The sequence below is a fragment of the Crinia signifera genome, chromosome 7, assembly GCF_055691185.1.
Source record: "Crinia signifera chromosome 7, ASM5569118v1, whole genome shotgun sequence".
Lineage (NCBI taxonomy): Eukaryota > Metazoa > Chordata > Amphibia > Anura > Myobatrachidae > Crinia > Crinia signifera.
The window spans coordinates 112,573,257-112,593,031 of NC_139223.1; the positions used below are offsets into that span (position 1 = coordinate 112,573,257).

The 19,775-nt window shown below is 42.4% G+C and overlaps 1 protein-coding gene across 1 annotated transcript in view; it reads right to left on the reverse strand.

Moving 5' to 3' along the window:
• PTPN4 (protein tyrosine phosphatase non-receptor type 4) overlaps positions 1 to 6,680 on the reverse strand; it is a 154,300-nt gene extending 147,620 nt beyond the window's left edge. Inside the window, exon 1 of the mRNA XM_083153651.1 lies at positions 5,391 to 6,680. Within this exon, the coding sequence (XP_083009777.1) occupies positions 5,391 to 5,490 (100 nt within the window). The 5' untranslated portion in view covers positions 5,491 to 6,680. The remainder of the gene's footprint in view (positions 1 to 5,390) is intronic.
• Between the last annotated feature and the right edge of the window lie 13,095 nt (positions 6,681 to 19,775).

Below are 19,775 nucleotides of genomic sequence, written 5' to 3' on the forward strand. Positions count from 1 at the left end.
ACAAAATAACTCACCTAAATCTAATTCTATCTGCACCTGTTAGATCTCCCCCCCCCTGCAGTGCACATGGTTTTGTCCATCTGAGAAGGGATTTACCTCTAAGAGTGAACTAGAATAAGGCCCTATGTGTTCATGTTTAACAAAACTGTAGGGAATATGGACAATGATGCAGTGTTTACCAGAGGAAATAAATATACTTTTTTTGAGGTTCCCAAACTGGGTGTTGTAGGACACATGCAGGGGTGCCAGGTTGGTAGTCCTGTAAATAAAGTGATGTTTAGTCAATAGGATACGCACGATAAGTTCTGGCAGCTGCAAATCATAAAATGCGTGACCATATAGAAGCACAACCCTGTCCACCACCACACAACTAAACAGAAGGATGACAAGTGAACATCATTTACTAATAGCTTTGCAGAGTTTCTGATTAGGAAACTTTTGGCCTGGGGATAAAATATACTGATAAGCTAGGGAGCCATGAATTTTGAAAGTCATTGTTCAAGTGCAATTATCAAGCATTAAAAAGAGAAAAAAAACGTGCTAATGCCTAATATTGGTCAAGAAACTAAGCGACTGTGACAACAACAAACAGCTAAACCACTCTGGAACAGACTGACCATGTGAGTATTTTTTGGAAACATGCGATAGTCACATGACGGCCATAAAAGACTGGCTTCAGAAAACTCAACCTTTGGTATGTTCACCAATTAAATCAAAGGTACGCAGATACTGGTTCATGGTGACAATGTGGACGGATCAACATTCATGTGTTTGCGTTGTCATTAAGACTAGGGACACAATGAGAAGAAAAGCTGCATGTCGACATTGTCATTGTCAACAGTGGGTGGGATGACTGCTAAACCCAACAGAAGGCTTTACCACTTTAGTTTGAAACTCAAAATTACATTTTAGTTCAGCTTAATGATTAATTGCTCAGCAGTTTTTCATTATGCATTCAATTACCAAAAGCTCTGCCATTCTGCTCGCCACATCAGGAACCACCGTACCCTGACCAGACCCTCCCACATGCACACAGGGGGGTTAGGGCACTAGGTGTCCTAGGGCGGCGCCTAGGGGAGAGTGGGTTTGCTCAAGCTGCAGTTTCAGTAATTTGGGGGTCAAGCCCAAATAAGTAGAGGTAGCTAGAGAAGGTAGTGTGAAACTGCGCTATATCTAAAAACATGCAACAGGGGTAAAAATATCATATTCAGATTTAATAAAGTAAAATAAATACAATAAATGTTAAAAAGAAAGTAAATATGTTTGCTGAATAGCAATGTTAAAATAGCTGGTACCAAGAAAGATTGGGGCAGATGTATTAAGCCTTAACAAGAGATAAATGCAAGGGTGATAAAGAGAAATAAATGTCCAGCCAATCACCTCATAACTGCCATGTTACAGGCTGTGTTTGAAAAAAGTCAGTAAGGAGCTGATTGGCTGGACGGTTATCTCTCTTTATCACCCTTGCATTTATCTCCTGTTAAGGCTTAATACATCTGCCCCATTGTGTTAGCAAGGATATTCACCCAAAGTCCAGATAAAGTAGTGTCCAGTGTCGGTTGCTATGATGGTTCCTTTAGATACATCCCAAATGTTGGATGTCGATTACTGTAGCAAGGACTATGTGGGAGAGGCTGTATTCTCCTGCCAAGGGAACACCTGCTGGCGTGGGGTTCTACCTGGTGAAGTGGCAGTTTTGAGTCCCAATAATACACGGCTGCTGGGTGAATATTATATTTTAACACCTGTTGCAGGTTTTTAGATATAGCGAGTTTCACACTCCCTTCTCTAGCTCTCCCACATGCACAACCCTTAAAGTGCACACTCGGGACCCATATCTTCACTATATAATATGCCTAGTAGAGCCAAGGATTATATTCTAGACGTTTGAAGCAGCACAGGAGATGGGCATTAGAGGTGGTGATCAGGGTAGAGAGGTGGTACTCATAAGATCAAAGTGGGCGGGAGGGGGTTGTGTAGGAATCAGTTTGGAGAGGGGAAGAGTATTAGCTATCCTGACCAAGCAGACACCACCATCTATAGAGTACTAGGGGTATATTTACTAAATGCAGGTTTTTAGAAGTGATGATGTTGCCGATAGTAACCTATTAGATTCTAGCTATTATCTTCTAGGTGTTAAAAGTACAATCTGATTGATTGCTATGGGCAACATCTCCTATAAACCCACACATAAAGGCATTTATTCTGGTTCACTCTCAAAGGCAAATTCCTTCACAAATGGTGTAAAAAAAACTATGTGCACTGCTTATTTGGGGGAGTTATTTTGTTTCTGTGCAGGGAAAATACTGGCTGCATAACTTTTACACTGCAATTCAGATCCCACTTTGAAGTAAAACCCCACCCAAATCTAATTCTCTCTGCACATGTTAGATCTGCCCCTCCCCCCCCTTGCAGTGCACATGGTTTTGTCCATTTGAGAAGGAATTTGCCTTTGCAAGTGAAGACTGTCCAATCCTGGGCCCTTTCTTTTCTCATACCCAGCACATACAAATAAGCAATGTGTAAAGCAAGATATTGTAACCATTCCTCGCATTATTCCTATTAAACAACGTTTACTCATAGTCAAGGGTTCAATATAACATATGTCACATTAAAATACATTTATTTTTTTATTTGATGAAACAAATTGCAATTTGGTTGTAACACAATACACACTGTATAAATTAAATGAACACTTCCATTGCTGCTATAAATGGAGGTAGTTGGTCATTTGTTTAGGAGCTGTTCAGTCTCACAAAAATGTAAAATGAAAAATCAGAGTTCAATAGGCAGTACATAGATCTACTGCAAGAGGGATCCGTGCTTTAGATAACATGCAGCAAAACAATACAACATTACATACGATTCTTTATGCTACATTAGGTCAACAAAGAGACAGATTTTATGGACAGTAGACAGCTGTTTATCTAGTTCCCCAGTTGCTTGGGAAGACAACATATTGCAATCCATTAAGTACAGTTAACACATTCAATATAAATTACAACAGTGTAAAGGGATTACTACATTGTGAGGTGGATTACATTGAAATGATGTATATCCGAGGTTGTAGGTCACCACACTAATTACCCCACAACAAATTATTTGGGCTCGTAAATGGGAAAGCATATCAGCAGGTGTTCTAGTTTAGGGAATACCGGACACATTTTTTTATACAAAAATTGGGTGTTGCCACAGATGTGAGAAAACCCTTATTTGTTGCCTAAACACTGTGCTCCCTTTTGTACTCTGTAAAATGTTATAACCTCTTTCATCACATTGGAATCCTAAATGGCAAACGTCTCTAATAAAGCAATAACTGTTTCATGATGTTTACTCATCATAATAAAACATAAGCAAGTGAACAGTGATTTAAAAATCGTCAAAGGAGTCCACCTTTTCAAAGAGTCACATCATCAAAATGTTATCCTATTCAATTTTAAGTGTTGTTATTGTTAAGTGGAAAGAGCTCAGCCAAGAAAAAAGGCCAACCACCTACGCTCACGGAATGGACAGGAGTGTTGAATGTTAAAAATGTCTACCCTTGGTTACAACACTCACTGCCTAAGTCCAAATGGTCTCTGCAAGCAAAGTCTGCAAAAGATCTTCACAGGATAGGTTTCCATGGCTATGCAGCCACACACATACTACGGACAGTGCCAAATTTCAGCTGGAGTGTTATAAGCAAACTGCCATTGGACAAACCACTCTTCACTATCTGAAAGACAAATTTGAGCTTGCTGAATAGCAAGAGAACACTTTCTGCCTCAATGCTGCCAACTGTAAAGGTGAGTGGAGCCGGAATAATGGTCTGCTGTGATTTTGCATTGTTTGGTCTGGAGTCGGACCCCTTAGTTCCACCAAAGGGAAAAACGTCTTGGATTAAAGCATAGAATGACATCGAAGTGCTTCAAACTTTTGTGGCAACACTTTGCTGATGGCTCTTTTCTGTTTTATCATAACAATGCCCAGTAAAAAGTGATGGTTATTGGAGAATGTTTCAAAGAAATTGAGACTTGTACTAAACAAAGTTCTCACTTCAACCCCATCGAACATCGTTGGACTGGAAGACAGACTTAACTTAATGAACTTTTGGTTGAAGAGGTACAAATATGCCAAAGACACATTGAAACATCTAGTAGCATGGAAAAGTAGAGGCTGTTAAACCAGCCAAGGGTGATGTTCTGGTGTGTGCATGCACTAATTCTAACCACTGGGGTCATTTTATCCCACATAAAAAAAAAAAAAAAAAAGAATAACCAGTTGCAACAATTGAGCACCATAGAATCCACACAGGTCACCAGGTCATGTCTCTGCCATTATTAAACCAAATTAACAGGAAAAATGACTATTGTATGGCAAAGCTTCTAAAGATTAGCAGCACAGATAAACACTATTTTACAGCAGGTGCTAAAAGCAGATACCACACAAACCAGCAAACATCAATACATGCACTACTGTATCTGTGTGTAATAACCAATATGACACGTCCACACCATGTAACGGTATCCTAGAACACACTTATTAGTCGCCTGACTGGCAGGTTTTTAACAAAGGAGATTAATGTCCATGCTTAAACACAGCATTATGATGTAAGGTTATTGCAGCAGATAATATAGACGACCGCTTGTAGAGATTCCATGGTACAGTAAATTATAACTACTACTTGGCAGTATTGGGACATGCATTGAATCTGAATAATTAAACAGCTTGTTAGTCTTTTTTTTTTAATTCACTAGTGAGTGTATTTAGTTACGTGGTCATAAAGAAAAATGGAATTTTCTAACGTAAAACAGAACGAATGAGCTGAATGTATGTGCTCTGAGCAGCCCTTGACAAAGTGGAATCAGTTCTCCGTGGCCACAATATTGCACATCTAATGACGTCACCCTAGGTCTATATCTCTGCGCTCAGACAGCATTCATCAGCATTATATTGCTGTAATCAGAAAAACAAAGCTAGAACAGGAAGATTCTCCAAACCACAGTTTAGAAAACATCATGAGGTGCTTGCATTGCAAATAATCTCAGAGCAGCTCGGAATAAACCAAGCAGGTTCCTGGTATTTACAGGTAAACAAAACAGATATGCAGCATAGACAGATCACACAAGCACATAGTGCTAGCTGTTAAGGGTTAAAAAAAAAAAAAAGTTAAAAAAAGGCAATTCGCAGGATAGGCACACAACCAAAGATACGTCATACTCATAACACAAACAAGAAATGGTTCCCTATGGATGACAGCTTGGGAATAGCTCCATTTATTGGGGTCATGTGAGGGACTGGGATCAAAACATTTCACATGGCAACTTTCAGGACTTCATACTGAGGGATATGGAATGAGGGTCTCTGCTGGCAGATGGGGGGACATATTACACTGTTACACAGAACTTTACCTTCATATAAAAGCCACTTTTGCAGTTTGTGGTGAGGAAATGGGTCTTCCAGCTGGCACCGCTGAGGTGTCTTGTTCCCAGACCTCAGTCCCACTGGCATGCCAGAGGAGGCACCAGTGCGGGTAGATAGAGCCTCATGCTATGGCCAAGTAGGGTATTTGGGGTAGGGAGCCGAACAGGGAATAGGTTGGGAATGATTTGGGGACAGGCAGCCGGGGAACAGAAGCAGAGGAGTAAAGACAAGGGAGGAAGAGAGAGTACCCAGGTGGCAGAGAGGGGGCACGTAATGACGGTGATAGAGATCTGTATGTGACAGATGTATCTCACAAAGCATTAAAATTTACAGGGCGCTATATGTGACAACAGAAAAATAGAGCTTATACAAATAATGGATGACTGCAGTGATAATGAGCTGTAGTTTTCAGGATGTAAGGATGGGAAATAGATCTTGCATGTGACAATATATAGCAATGGGACACCGTGTTTTCTAAGTGACTATTTATAATGATGGGGTAAATGTATTGAAAGATGAGAGCGTTTAAAGATGGGGAATATATATAGGTGTCAGTGATGGTATGCAAGTATATATGGAGGACTATGTGCAAGAATGGGGTATAGGGATCTCTAAGTGACAGTAATAGTATATGCTGATGGCTGCAGTGACTGACTATAGAAAGCTATAGACGACAGCATGCAGCCTATGATAAAGAGATCTATAGGTGCAGTGATAGACTATAGGGGTCTATAGAGGACTGCGTGCGTAAATGCAATGTATGGCTCTATGGGCAAGTGATCTATTATGGGAAGCTATACAATAAAGAAATTCTTATAGGTGGGGATGATATCGGTGGTCAGGGAGGTACCAGGAGTGGAGGATGATAAAGGGGAAAATGGGATAGGGGTAACTGGGAGATCGCCGGGGGTAGAATTGCCAGTGAAGGGATTTATGGAGGAAGGGGGAGGGGGGAATGTGTGAGATTTATATGCTAGCGGGATATGTGCGCTACATATACAGAAGACAGGAGCGCTTCTGTAGGATGGATCTCTAGGGGTCAAGGGGGAAAGGGTTTGCGTGTCCCAGGAGACACCACGATCCACAGATGCGATCTGTCGGCAGGTCCCAAGGCTCCGGAGGAATCACTGGACGGCGACAGGAGACGGGTCCGGGGACCCCGGCCCGGGGGGTATGTGTCGGCTCCGGCCTCGGTGCTGGGAGGAGTCGGGTGTCATATTCCTTCCCCTTCAGCCTGCGACCGGGCACACCTCCTGCCCCGCCCTCAGCCCGCAGCATAGCAACGGAACATGGCGCAGTCATCGCCAGTCCAGATATCGCGAGTGCTCCAGACAGGGCTGACGTCACCTTCTTAACCCCGTCTCTACCACGTTGTATATAGAAGAGACTTCGTGTTGTGTCATCGCCGACGCCATCTTGTCACATCCTAACCTGTAAGAGATGTGGCGGCAGGCAGCACCACCTGCCGGGCGTGTGCGAACGTCATCCGCAACAGCCTGAATCCAGAGCCGAAAAAATACCACACACGGCCCCAACCAAGATACGCGGGTACTGGCACTGCAAATGTGGAAGCTGCTACCTGGTACCGGTTTGCTGACAATGTTAAAACATGCTTGCCTACCTGACCCTCTCCTTCAGGGAGAAAATGCTCTGTTCCTGGACTTGCCTGGTAATGTATGATTGCATACCTCCCAACTGTCACGATTCCGTCGGGACAGTCCCGATTTTCGGGTGCTGTCCCGACGTCCCACCCGCGGCAGGCATTGTCCCGCTGCGCGGGGGTGGCAGTTGGGAGACCCCCCAATGTAGTAGAATAGACGCTGTGCGCATGCGCACAGCGTCTATTCTCGTATGAAAATGAGGTCGCGGCTAATTAGCATAAGCCGCGCCCTTTTTTTCAAATCTGACGTATCACTTTATGTGGGGATAACTTTTTATTGCTTTTACTTATCCCAGTGATTTTGAGATTGTTTTCTCGTGACACATTGTACTTTAAGTTAGTGGTAAATTTTGGTCGATACAGTCTGTGTTTATTTGTGAAAAATACCAAAATGTCGTAAAAAAATGGAAAATTTAGCGATTTGCAAAATGTTACATTTTCTGCTTGTGAGACAAATAATCATACCACTCAAAATAGTTAACCCCTTCACGACAATTGACGTATATATACGTCATGGCCGGGAAGTACTTCCCGACCGTTGACGTATATATACGTCATGGCTTAAAACTGTCACTGCGTCTAGAGACGCAGTGACAGAGGGACGATGTCTGCTGTCCCTGACAGCAGACATGTCCCTGCATGCCCAGGGGGGGCTGCGATGCCGCCCCCCCGTCGCCGATCGCTGTGATTGGCTGTTCAGTGTGAACAGCCATTCACAGCGTTTTCCTGTGTCACCGGCGAATAACGTTCGCCGGTGACACGGGATCGGAGGTGATTGGTGCTGTAAAGTACAGCACCAATCACCGCGGGGTGTAAGGGTGACACTGGTGTCACCCCACCTCACCCCGCCCGCCCCCAAAGGCCGTGATTGGTCCGTCGGACCGACGGACCAATCACAGCCGTGGAGGGGGGTTTAAACTAACGGTGACTGCACTGCAGACGCCATTCCGGTCTGGAAAAGCGTGCAGTGCGGTCACCGTGCCCCACCTGCCGCCTATACTGACCAGAACCCTTACCTGATCATTGATCATTGATATTGTGACATTTTGTGACATCCTGTGCTGCATCTTGTGCTGCATCTTGTGCTGCTGCGATTTATTAGATAGATAGTTAGAGAGAGTTAGAGAGAGAGAGATAGAGAGAGATAGAGAGAGATAGAGAGGCCTAGTGCTATATTTTGTGCTGCTGCAGTGTGATAGAGCTATAGATAGAGAGATAGAGAGAGATAGAGAGAGAGAGATAGAGAGAGAGATAGTGACAGATTGTGCTATATATTTTTTATATAACTGAAAGAGATAGAGAGAGATAGAGAGAGATAGAGAGGCCTAGTGCTATATTTTGTGCTGCTGCAGTGTGATAGAGAGAGATAGAGAGAGAGAGATAGAGAGAGAGATAGTGACAGATTGTGCTATATATTTTTTATATAACTGAAAGAGATAGAGAGAGATAGAGAGAGATAGAGAGGCCTAGTGCTATATTTTGTGCTGCTGCAGTGTGATAGAGCTATAGATAGATAGAGAGAGATAGAGAGAGAGAGATAGAGAGATAGTGACAGATTGTGCTATATATTTTTTATATAACTGCTGCAGTGTCATAGAGTGATAGATAGTGAGAGATAGAGAGAGATAGTGATAGAGTGCTAAATTTTGTGTCGGCTGCCCCCGCCTTTTTGTGCTGATCACTATATCTGAGGTGATCAGCAACTTTTTGGGGGTACAGAGGTTTTTTTTTTTTATATATACCTGTCAGTACCACCAAAGGTTGTGCACCTGCTGCCCCTCACTGGTAATCAGTGTCGCATCACTGATCACCTTTTTTTATTTTTTGTGAGTGCTGTGGGGTCTTTTTTACATTTTTTTTTTACACACACTGTGATTTTGTGTGTGTCCTGTGGCCACTGTGCACTGATCAGTGACGTACATCACTGATCAGCTTTTTCGGCATAGGGTTGATCTATTTTTTTTTTTTTTTGATCAAATTCCTGTTGCCTTTGAGCGCTGTTCAGTGACGGACGTTACTGACCAACATCTGTGCTCAATTTTTGGCGCAGGACCTTTTTTTTTTTTTTTAACCCCTTCCATTTTTTTTTTTTTTAACCCCTTCCATTTTTTTTTTTTTTAACCCCTTCCATTTTTTTTTTTTTGAACCCTTCAATTTTTTTTTTTTTGTATTTTTTTTTTTCTGCACTACATACACAATACACACTACATACCCCCTGGGTTGAAATAAAGTTTGTACCCCCCCCTACACTATACACGTGTTGAAACATTTCACTACCAGTTACACAAAAATATAAATGGCATCCCAAATGTCATCCCAAATGTCGTCCCAGTCATCCAGGAGAATGTATTCGGTGGAGGAGGCATATGCCATGCTTGCATCTGACTCTGACACAGCCAGTGAGGCAAGCGGGGAATTTGAAGGATTTGTCTTAAGCTCCTCTTCCTCCTCTGATGATGAGGGACCCCCTCAAAGACGCCCCCGTAGAGCAGCTGAGACCCCCCCCCCAATAATTGATCTCGTATGGACCCCACCACCAGACAATTTTGAGCCCCAGGTTCCTGAGTTTTTGGCCATCCCAGGAATCCAATTTGATTCAACAGGTCTCAGAGAAATTGACTTTTTCAAATTATTTTTCTCTGATGATTTTATAAATTTAATGGTGGACCAAACTAATTTATATGCCCAGCAGTTTATTGCTCAAAACCCCACGTCATCATTTGCTAGGTGGACCCCTGTAGATGCAGTAGAGATGATGACGTTTTGGGGTCTGGTGTTACATATGGGCATAGTAAAAAAGCCACAAATTAGGCAATATTGGAGTACAGATGTTCTGTACAGCACCCCATTTCACCGTATGGCCATGCCCCGGGCTCGTTTTGAGGCAATCCATAAATTTATACATTACACCGATAATGCACAGTGCCCACCCAGAGATGATCCCACCTTTGACAGGCTATTCAAAGTCAGGCCGGTCATTGATCATTTCAGTGCCAAATTTGCAGAGCTATACATCCCTGATAAATGTATTAGTATCGACGAGTCCCTTATACATTTTAAAGGAAGGGTTAAATTCCGCCAGTACCTTCCCAGTAAGAGGGCAAGGTATGGCATAAAAATGTATAAGCTGTGTGAAAGCACCACAGGGTACACCCACAAGTTTAGGGTATATGAAGGGAAGGATTCAAGAATTGAACCACCAGAATGCCCCCCCTCCCTCGTAGGTGTTAGTGGAAAAATTGTCTGGGATTTAATGCACCCCTTCCTGGATAAGGGTTATCACCTCTATGTGGATAACTTTTACACCAGCATCCCCCTGTTTAAGGCCCTTGGTTCAAGAGGTACAGCAGCTTGCGGTACTGTGCGCAAGAACCAAAGAGGCCTCCCCAAAACGCACATTGCCCAAGTAATGAGAAGGGGTGAAAGCAGGGGAATATGCACCGAAAATATGTTGTTGGTCAAATATAAGGACAAGAGGGATGTCCTTATACTGACAACAATTCATGGAGACAGTACCACCTCCATCCCTGTACGAGGTACCAGTACCCACACCTCCAAACCAAATTGTATCCTAGATTACAATAAGTACATGGGCGGAGTGGATCTTTCAGATCAGGTACTAAAGCCGTACAGTGCCCTGCGGAAAACAAATATCTGGTACAAGAAGCTGGCCGTGTATATCATCCAGATGGCACTGTATAACGCTTACGTGCTATTCCGTTCTACCGGCCAGAGGGGGACATTTATGCACTTTCAAGAGGAAGTCATAAAGAGCCTAACATTTGGGAATCAGCAGGCAGAGGGCCCCAGTACTTCTAGTACTGGCCCCCGTATTGTACCAGGGCAGCATTTTCCCAACGAAATCCCCTCCACTGCAAGAAAGGGCAGGACACAAAAAAGGTGCAAAGTTTGTTATAAAAAGGGAATAAGAAAGGAAACTATTTTCCACTGTGAAACTTGCCCCGACAAACCCGGCCTATGTATAAAGGAGTGCTTTAAAATATACCACACATCTATGGATTATTAGGTTCATCATTTCACCGTGCTTCGGGGGTCTTGCTAATGCCACATAGCACCCACCATTCATTCCACCAGAATCTGAGCTGCAAAATCCAAAAATCACTCCTTCCCTTCTGAGTCCTGCCATGCACCCAACTGGTATTTTTTGGTCACATGTGAGGCATTGCCGTACTCTGGAGAAATGGGGGCACAGATTTTGGGGTGCTTTGTCTCCTTCATTCCTTGTGAAAATGAAAAATTTTGAGCCAGAAGTACATTTTTGTGTAAAAAAATGTATTTTTTTCATTTTCACTGCCCAGTTGTACCAAAATTGATGAAACCCCTGGGGGTTTGAAATGTACACTATACCCCTAGATGAATTCCCTGAGGGGTGTAGTTTGCAAAATGGGGTGACTTGTGGGGGGGTTCCACTGTATTGGTAATGCAACATAGCACCCACCATTCATTCCACCAAAATCTTTGCTGCAAAATCCAAAAATCACTCCTTCCCTTCTGAGTCCTGCCATGCACCCAACTGGTATTTTTTGGTCACATGTGAGGCATTGCCGTACTCTGGAGAAATGGGGGCACAGATTTTGGGGTGCTTTGTCTCCTTCATTCCTTGTGAAAATGAAAAATTTTGAGCCAGAAGTACATTTTTGTGTAAAAAAATGTATTTTTTTCATTTTCACTGCCCAGTTGTACCAAAATTGATGAAACCCCTGGGGGTTTGAAATGTACACTATACCCCTAGATGAATTCCCTGAGGGGTGTAGTTTGCAAAATGGGGTGACTTGTGGGGGGGTTCCACTGTATTGGTAATGCAACATAGCACCCACCATTCATTCCACCAAAATCTTTGCTGCAAAATCCAAAAATCACTCCTTCCCTTCTGAGTCCTGCCATGCACCCAACTGGTATTTTTTGGTCACATGTGAGGCATTGCCGTACTCTGGAGAAATGGGGGCACAGATTTTGGGGTGCTTTGTCTCCTTCATTCCTTGTGAAAATGAAAAATTTTGAGCCAGAAGTACATTTTTGTGTAAAAAAATGTATTTTTTTCATTTTCACTGCCCAGTTGTACCAAAATTGATGAAACCCCTGGGGGTTTGAAATGTACACTATACCCCTAGATGAATTCCCTGAGGGGTGTAGTTTGCAAAATGGGGTGACTTGTGGGGGGGTTCCACTGTATTGGTAATGCAACATAGCACCCACCATTCATTCCACCAAAATCTGTGCTCCAAAATCCAAAAATCACTCCTTCCCTTCTGAGTCCTGCCATGCACCCAACTGGTATTTTTTGGTCACATGTGAGGCATTGCCGTACTCGGGAGAAATTGGGGCACAGATTTTGGGGTGCTTTGTCTCCTTCATTCCTTGTGAAAATGATAAATTTTGAGCCAGAACTGCATGTTTGTGTAAAAAAATGTAATTTTCCATTTTCACATCCCAGTTATACCAAAATTGGTGAAACCCCTGGGGGTTTGAAATGTACACTATACCCCTAGATGAATTCCCTGAGGGGTGTAGTTTGCAAAATGGGGTCACTTGTGGGGGGGTTCCACTGTATTGGTGCTTGGGGGGTCTTGCTAATGCGACATAGCACCCACCAAAATTCCACCAGAATCTGAGCTGCAAAATCCAAAAATCACTCCTTCCCTTCTAAGTCCTGCCATGCACCCAACTGGTATTTTTTGGTCACATGTGAGGCATTGCCGTACTCGGGAGAAATTGGGGCACAGATTTTGGGGTGCTTTGTCTCCTTCATTCCTTGTGAAAATGAAAAATTTTGAGCCAGAACTGCATGTTTGTGTAAAAAAATGTAATTTTCCATTTTCACATCCCAGTTGTACCAAAATTGGTGAAACCCCTGGGGGTTTGAAATGTACACTATACCCCTAGATGAATTCCCTGAGGGGTGTACTTTGCAAAATGGGGTGACTTGTGGGGGGGTTCCACTGTATTGGTGCTTGGGGGGTCTTGCTAATGCGACATAGCACCCACCAAAAAACCACCAGAATCTGAGCTGCAAAATCTAAAAATCACTCCTTCCCTTCTAAGTCCTGCCATGCACCCAACTGGTATTTTTTGGTCACATGTGAGGCATTGCCGTACTCTGGAGAAATTGGGGCACAGATTTTGGGGTGCATTGTCTCCTTCATTCCTTGTGAAAATGAAAAATTTTGAGCCAGAACTGCATGTTTGTGTAAAAAAATGTAATTTTCCATTTTCACATCCCAGTTGTACCAAAATTGGTGAAACCCCTGGGGGTTTGAAATGTACACTATACCCCTAGATGAATTCCCTGAGGGGTGTACTTTGCAAAATGGGGTGACTTGTGGGGGGGTTCCACTGTATTGGTGCTTTGGGAGTCTTGCTAATGCAACATAGCACCCACCATTCATTCCACCAAAATCTTTGCTGCAAAATCCAAAAATCACTCCTTCCCTTCTGAGTCCTGCCATGCACCCAACTGGTATTTTTTGGTCACATGTGAGGCATTGCCGTACTCGGGAGAAATTGGGGCACAGATTTTGGGGTGCATTGTCTCCTTCATTCCTTGTGAAAATGAAAAATTTTGAGCCAGAACTGCATGTTTGTGTAAAAAAATGTAATTTTCCATTTTCACATCCCAGTTGTACCAAAATTGGTGAAACCCCTGGGGGTTTGAAATGTACACTATACCCCTAGATGAATTCCCTGAGGGGTGTACTTTGCAAAATGGGGTGACTTGTGGGGGGGTTCCACTGTATTGGTGCTTGGGGGGTCTTGCTAATGCGACATAGCACCCACCAAAAAACCACCAGAATCTGAGCTGCAAAATCTAAAAATCACTCCTTCCCTTCTAAGTCCTGCCATGCACCCAACTGGTATTTTTTGGTCACATGTGAGGCATTGCCGTACTCTGGAGAAATTGGGGCACAGATTTTGGGGTGCATTGTCTCCTTCATTCCTTGTGAAAATGAAAAATTTTGAGCCAGAACTGCATGTTTGTGTAAAAAAATGTAATTTTCCATTTTCACATCCCAGTTGTACCAAAATTGGTGAAACCCCTGGGGGTTTGAAATGTACACTATACCCCTAGATGAATTCCCTGAGGGGTGTACTTTGCAAAATGGGGTGACTTGTGGGGGGGTTCCACTGTATTGGTGCTTTGGGAGTCTTGCTAATGCAACATAGCACCCACCATTCATTCCACCGAAATCTTTGCTGCAAAATCCAAAAATCACTCCTTCCCTTCTGAGTCCTGCCATGCACCCAACTGGTATTTTTTGGTCACATGTGAGGCATTGCCGTACTCGGGAGAAATTGGGGCACAGATTTTGGGGTGCTTTGTCTCCTTCATTCCTTGTGAAAATGAAAAATTTTGAGCCAGAACTGCATGTTTGTGTAAAAAAATGTAATTTTCCATTTTCACATCCCAGTTGTACCAAAATTGGTGAAACCCCTGGGGGTTTGAAATGTACACTATACCCCTAGATGAATTCCCTGAGGGGTGTACTTTGCAAAATGGGGTGACTTGTGGGGGGGTTCCACTGTATTGGTGCAACATAGCACCCACCATTCATTCCACCAAAATCTGTGCTGCAAAATCCAAAAATCACTCCTTCCCTTCTGAGTCCTGCCATGCACCCAACTGGTATTTTTTGGTCACATGTGAGGCATTGCCGTACTCGGGAGAAATTGGGGCACAGATTTTGGGGTGCTTTGTCTCCTTCATTCCTTGTGAAAATGAAAAATTTTGAGCCAGAACTGCATGTTTGTGTAAAAAAATGTAATTTTTCATTTTCACATCCCAGTTGTACCAAAATTGGTGAAACCCCTGGGGGTTTGAAATGTACACTATACCCCTAGATGAATTCCCTGAGGGGTGTAGATTGCAAAATGGGGTGACTTGTGGGGGAGGTTCCTAACTTTTAGCACTTATGGTGCCTAGAAACCTACATGGTGCCTAAAAAAAAATCTCATAAAAAGTAGGCTCCAAAATCAAGTAGGTGCTCCTTCTATTATGAAGCCTGTGGTTTGGTCAACGTGCACACTAGGGCCACATATAGGATATTTTTGAAAACAAAAGAATTGGGGGAATCAATTTTTAGTCACATTTCTCTAGTAAAATCTACTGTATTCGTTAGAAAAATGTATTAAAATTGAAACTCTGCAAAAAAAAAGAAATTTTGAAATTTCACCTACACTTTGTTTTAATTCCTGTGAAACACCTAAAGGGTTAACAAACTTCCAAAATGCTGTTTTGAATACTGTAAGGGGTGCAGTTTTTGAAATGGCATCATTTATGGGGGTGTCTCACATACAAGTCCCTCAAAGTCACATCAGAACTGAACTGGTCCCTAAAAAAATCAGTGTTTGAAATTTTCATGAAAATTTGAGAATTTGCTATTCATATTGTAAGCCTCCTAGTGTCCAAAAAAATTAAAAGGAAGTTGAAATAATGATGGAAACATAAAGTAGACATATGGTCTATGTTAGTTATTAACTATTTTGAGTGGTATGATTATTTGTCTCACAAGCAGAAAATTTAACATTTTGCAAATTGCAAAATTTTCCATTTTTTCACGATATTTTGGTATTTTTCACAAAAAAACACAGACTGTATCGACGAAAATTTACCACTAACTTGAAGTACAATGTGTCACGAGAAAACAATCTCAAAATCACTGGGATAAGTAAAAGCAAAAAAAAGTTATCCCCACTTAAGTGAGACATGTCAGATTTGAAAAAAAGGGCTCTGTCATGAAGGCACAAACTGGCTCTGTCATGAAGGGGTTAATAACTAATAAAGAACAAATGTGTATTTAATGTTACAATCATTATTTCAACCTCCTTTTCATTTTTTTGGACACTAGGGGGCAGCAGAGACAAAATTATACACAGAACACAGAAAACGCTGCAATTGGCTGTTCACATTTGAACAGCCAATCGCAGCGATCGCCGATGGGGGGGCATCGCTGCCCCCCCTGGGCAATGAGGGAAGATGTCTGCTGTCAGGGACAGCAGCCATCTCCCCTCTGTCACCGCGTCTATAGACGCGGTGACACTTTAAATGCATGACGTACATTTATGCCATGCGTCGGGAAGTACATCCCGACCATGACGTAAATGTACGTCAAATGTCGGGAAGGGGTTAATGGCGTCACTACTAATTTTTTTATTTCTTTTTTTGTAACCTTTGTTTATTGGGTTTCAATGTAAAGATAACAAGGTGTTAACATCACTGACATTGCATGTGTATGTAATTTTCACTGCTTGATGAACAATAAAAAGTCATACATAACTTATCAAATTGGTGGCATGTTTCCTTTTGTAATTGAGTCCAGTAGACAAAGATTTGTTGCAGTCCAATTTTAATCTCCAATCAATATAAGTGTCTCTGGGAGATTGTAGGCCTTGGGATGTCACGCAATGCCATTAACTACCTTTAGTAAAAACTATATATGATCAAAACAATTCAACAAAAAGAGACATAAGACATGGGGTGAGGAAAGAACAATAGGGTATGGGGATGGGAATTCTGTAGCATAGGTATATCGTTCATGATGATCTAGTGACACAAGTGTATTCTATGAGTTCTATCAACCCATCTCAGACATTTGTATAATTATCCGTTGATTGACAATGATCTCCGTAAACCCCAATCCGTATTATCAAACATCTTCAACACTTGGACTCGCAATTCTTTTTTTAATGATTCTATATACCAATCCCATTTCTTATAGAATATCAGCACCCCTTTTTCAACATCTGGTATTGTGGATTGTCTATCAAAGAATATAAATTTCAGCAGCATGGTCTGAACCTCGCTAATCAGGGGTGTAGAAGATTTAATCCAGTGTTTAAAGGTGGCCATACATCTACGGATCGATTGTCAGATTGGGCTGGTTGGAACAAAAACCTGGTAATATCTGAATGACCGTTTTTGGCAGTTTTCCAGCAATTCAAAGCAAATGGTCAACTGTCATTTGTTCTCATCCATTACCAGGATTTTGTTTCAATCAGCCCAATCTGACAATCGATCTGTAGATGTATGGCCACCTTAAGTATTGTCTTTTTAGCTATTGTAACTATCATGGTGAGCACCGGAATAAGATCTTTATCTTCATCTTTTGTTATTAATTTCTCAAAGTTAGCAAAAATGAGTGCATAGGGGTCTAATATGAAATTGGTTTTAAACGTGGTATTAATAAAGCTGACTAGTTTGAGCCAAAACGTTCTTATTTTCCGGCATTCCCACCAGTGATGTGTATATATGGGGGAGACATTTGATTTGCATTTAGGGCATAATCCTAGATCCTCAGGGATGAAATGTTTGTGTTGCGATTGTGAGAAGTATGCCCTGTGAATAAATTTGATATGTACTTCCTGTAAATAGGATGATTTTAGGGTTTTCAGTGTGTTGGGTAGCCTTAAGATGTGTACACACGAGAGCGATAGGGCTGAAATTGCTGAAAATATGGTCGCTAGCGACCATATTGCCAATGATGGGAGTGTGCCCCAGCGATAAGTGGCCGGGTGCGCGCTCCAGTTTTCAGCCCTGTTATAATCGCTGGTCGCAGGAGCTTGCTCCACCGGCAGAGGTTCCCTTTCATCAGCGACCATCTCTGGTCGCTGATGAAAAGGAGAAACTGAGCAATATATTGCTCAGCAACATATTGCTAGCAATATATCTCCCCCGTGTGTACGGGGCTTATGGGTGAATGGCTAATGGGAAGTCAACTGTGGTAATTATTTTTTCCAAGCTGCTAGTGTGTGAGACCACATCTCTTGGGGATTGGATGATAGGAGTGTGTAGTAAAGAAACCTAGTTTTGTAAGGTGTTCTATTTAGCGTATTTAGGAACGTTTGTATGGGGTCTATTGGGGGGGGGGGGGTAAATCCTGAGGTGGAAATCGATTGGACATAGGGGGTTATTCTAGTTCACTCTTTCTGACAAAATTCTTCTTAGATGGACAAAATCATGTGCACTGCAGGTGGGGCAGATGTAACATGTGCAGAGAGAATTAGATTTGGGTGGGGTTTTACTTCAAAGTGAGATCTACATTGCAGTGTAAAAATAAAGCAGCCAGTATTTACCCTGCACAGAAACAAAATAACTCACCCAAATCTAATTCTCTCTGCACATTTTACATCTGCCCCCCTGCAGTGCGCATGGTTTTGTCCATCAAAGAAGGATTTTGTCGGAAAGACTGAAAGAGAATAAGGCCCATAGTGTCTGATTTGGAAGTAAACAAATAGATGATGATTAGATAGGTCGTATTTGTCTTTAAAATCATTGAAGGTGATTAAATCTCCCGGGTCAAAAACATCTGCTGTGTCTCTAATGCCTTTCTGTTGGAGTCGGGTGTATATCTAATTTTCCATGCCTGGAGCGAAGGCTGGTTTGCCCAATAAGGAGATTTTCTTGTTGTGATTAGGGTTTCTTTGAATAGTCTTATTGATGCCAATCCATGCTAGATATGTGTCTAAGAATAGCGGATTGAGAAGGCTTTCCGAAGGGATTTGGGACTTTGGAATATGGAAGAGAGCATTAGTGGAGTATGGATAATGTAGTGCATGGGTCTTCAAACTGTGGCCCTCCAGATGTTGTGAAACTACAAATCCCAGCATGCCTTGCCACAGTTTTAACACTCCCTTATAGCAAAACTGTGGCAAGGCATGCTGGGATTTGTAGTTTCACAACATCTGGAGGGCCAAAGTTTGAAGACCTGTGATGTATTGCATCGTCTAGTTCTGTAATCGTGTATGTATTAGTATTTCTCAGCCAGTCTTGAACATATCTGAATACTCCTTTGATAAAGCTGCCTGGAGCAGCGAAACCGGTCAGGATTTCTGCCTCACCATTGCTTAACCACCATCCACAGAAGGAAAACCCTGGTATACAGACCCACCCAAACACCACCTGGAAAACCAAAATCCCCCCCCACTTCCAATTGGGTTACAAATCTTGCAACCATAGTAGAGGTTGAGGACAGCATCCCGCTCAACACATCAAGCGGTAGGAGTTGGTGATTCGTGCCATCTTGGGCCACTCCTGAGACTAACATCTTGTCCTCCCTCCATATTGCATGCTTGGGGACATTACCACAGCTCCAATTGGACATTTGGAACTTCCCCACCGCCAAGTGGGAGACATCATTGTCTATTAATTTGGACGTTTGGGACTCTCTGGGTCAAACCCATTCGAATGGTGGTTCGGTGAGATATTGATTTTTAAAAAAAGATTGTTGTTATTGTTTTTATAGCCTGTATATTTTCTGGCTTTATGTCTTTTAGAAGCATATTACATCTTTGTAATAGATCTAACCAATCTTACTTTTAATTTTTATTTTTAAGCATAACTTTGCACACATTACCATTCAATCAGCGCTGCCCACCCCCCTTTTTTCTCTTTTGTTCACCTTGTACATGACTAACTATCCTGTCATAGGGCAGCTGCTAAGAAATACAACTCAGGCGCGCCTGACCCTAAATCACCTTGTGTGATTCGGGTCTGCCCCCCCCCCCCCCTTTTTCCATATCTGAATAGTGTAGAATTGGCTTATAACAGGAAATTAGGAAGGACCACCTTCATCTCTTGGATTTTGAGGTTTGTAATGCTATCCGGGGCATACCTGCTTTCCACAAGAATTTAGAAATGGCAGAGTTAATTCTTTTAATATCAGCATTATTCATACGGATAGGGAGCATTTGCATTGTG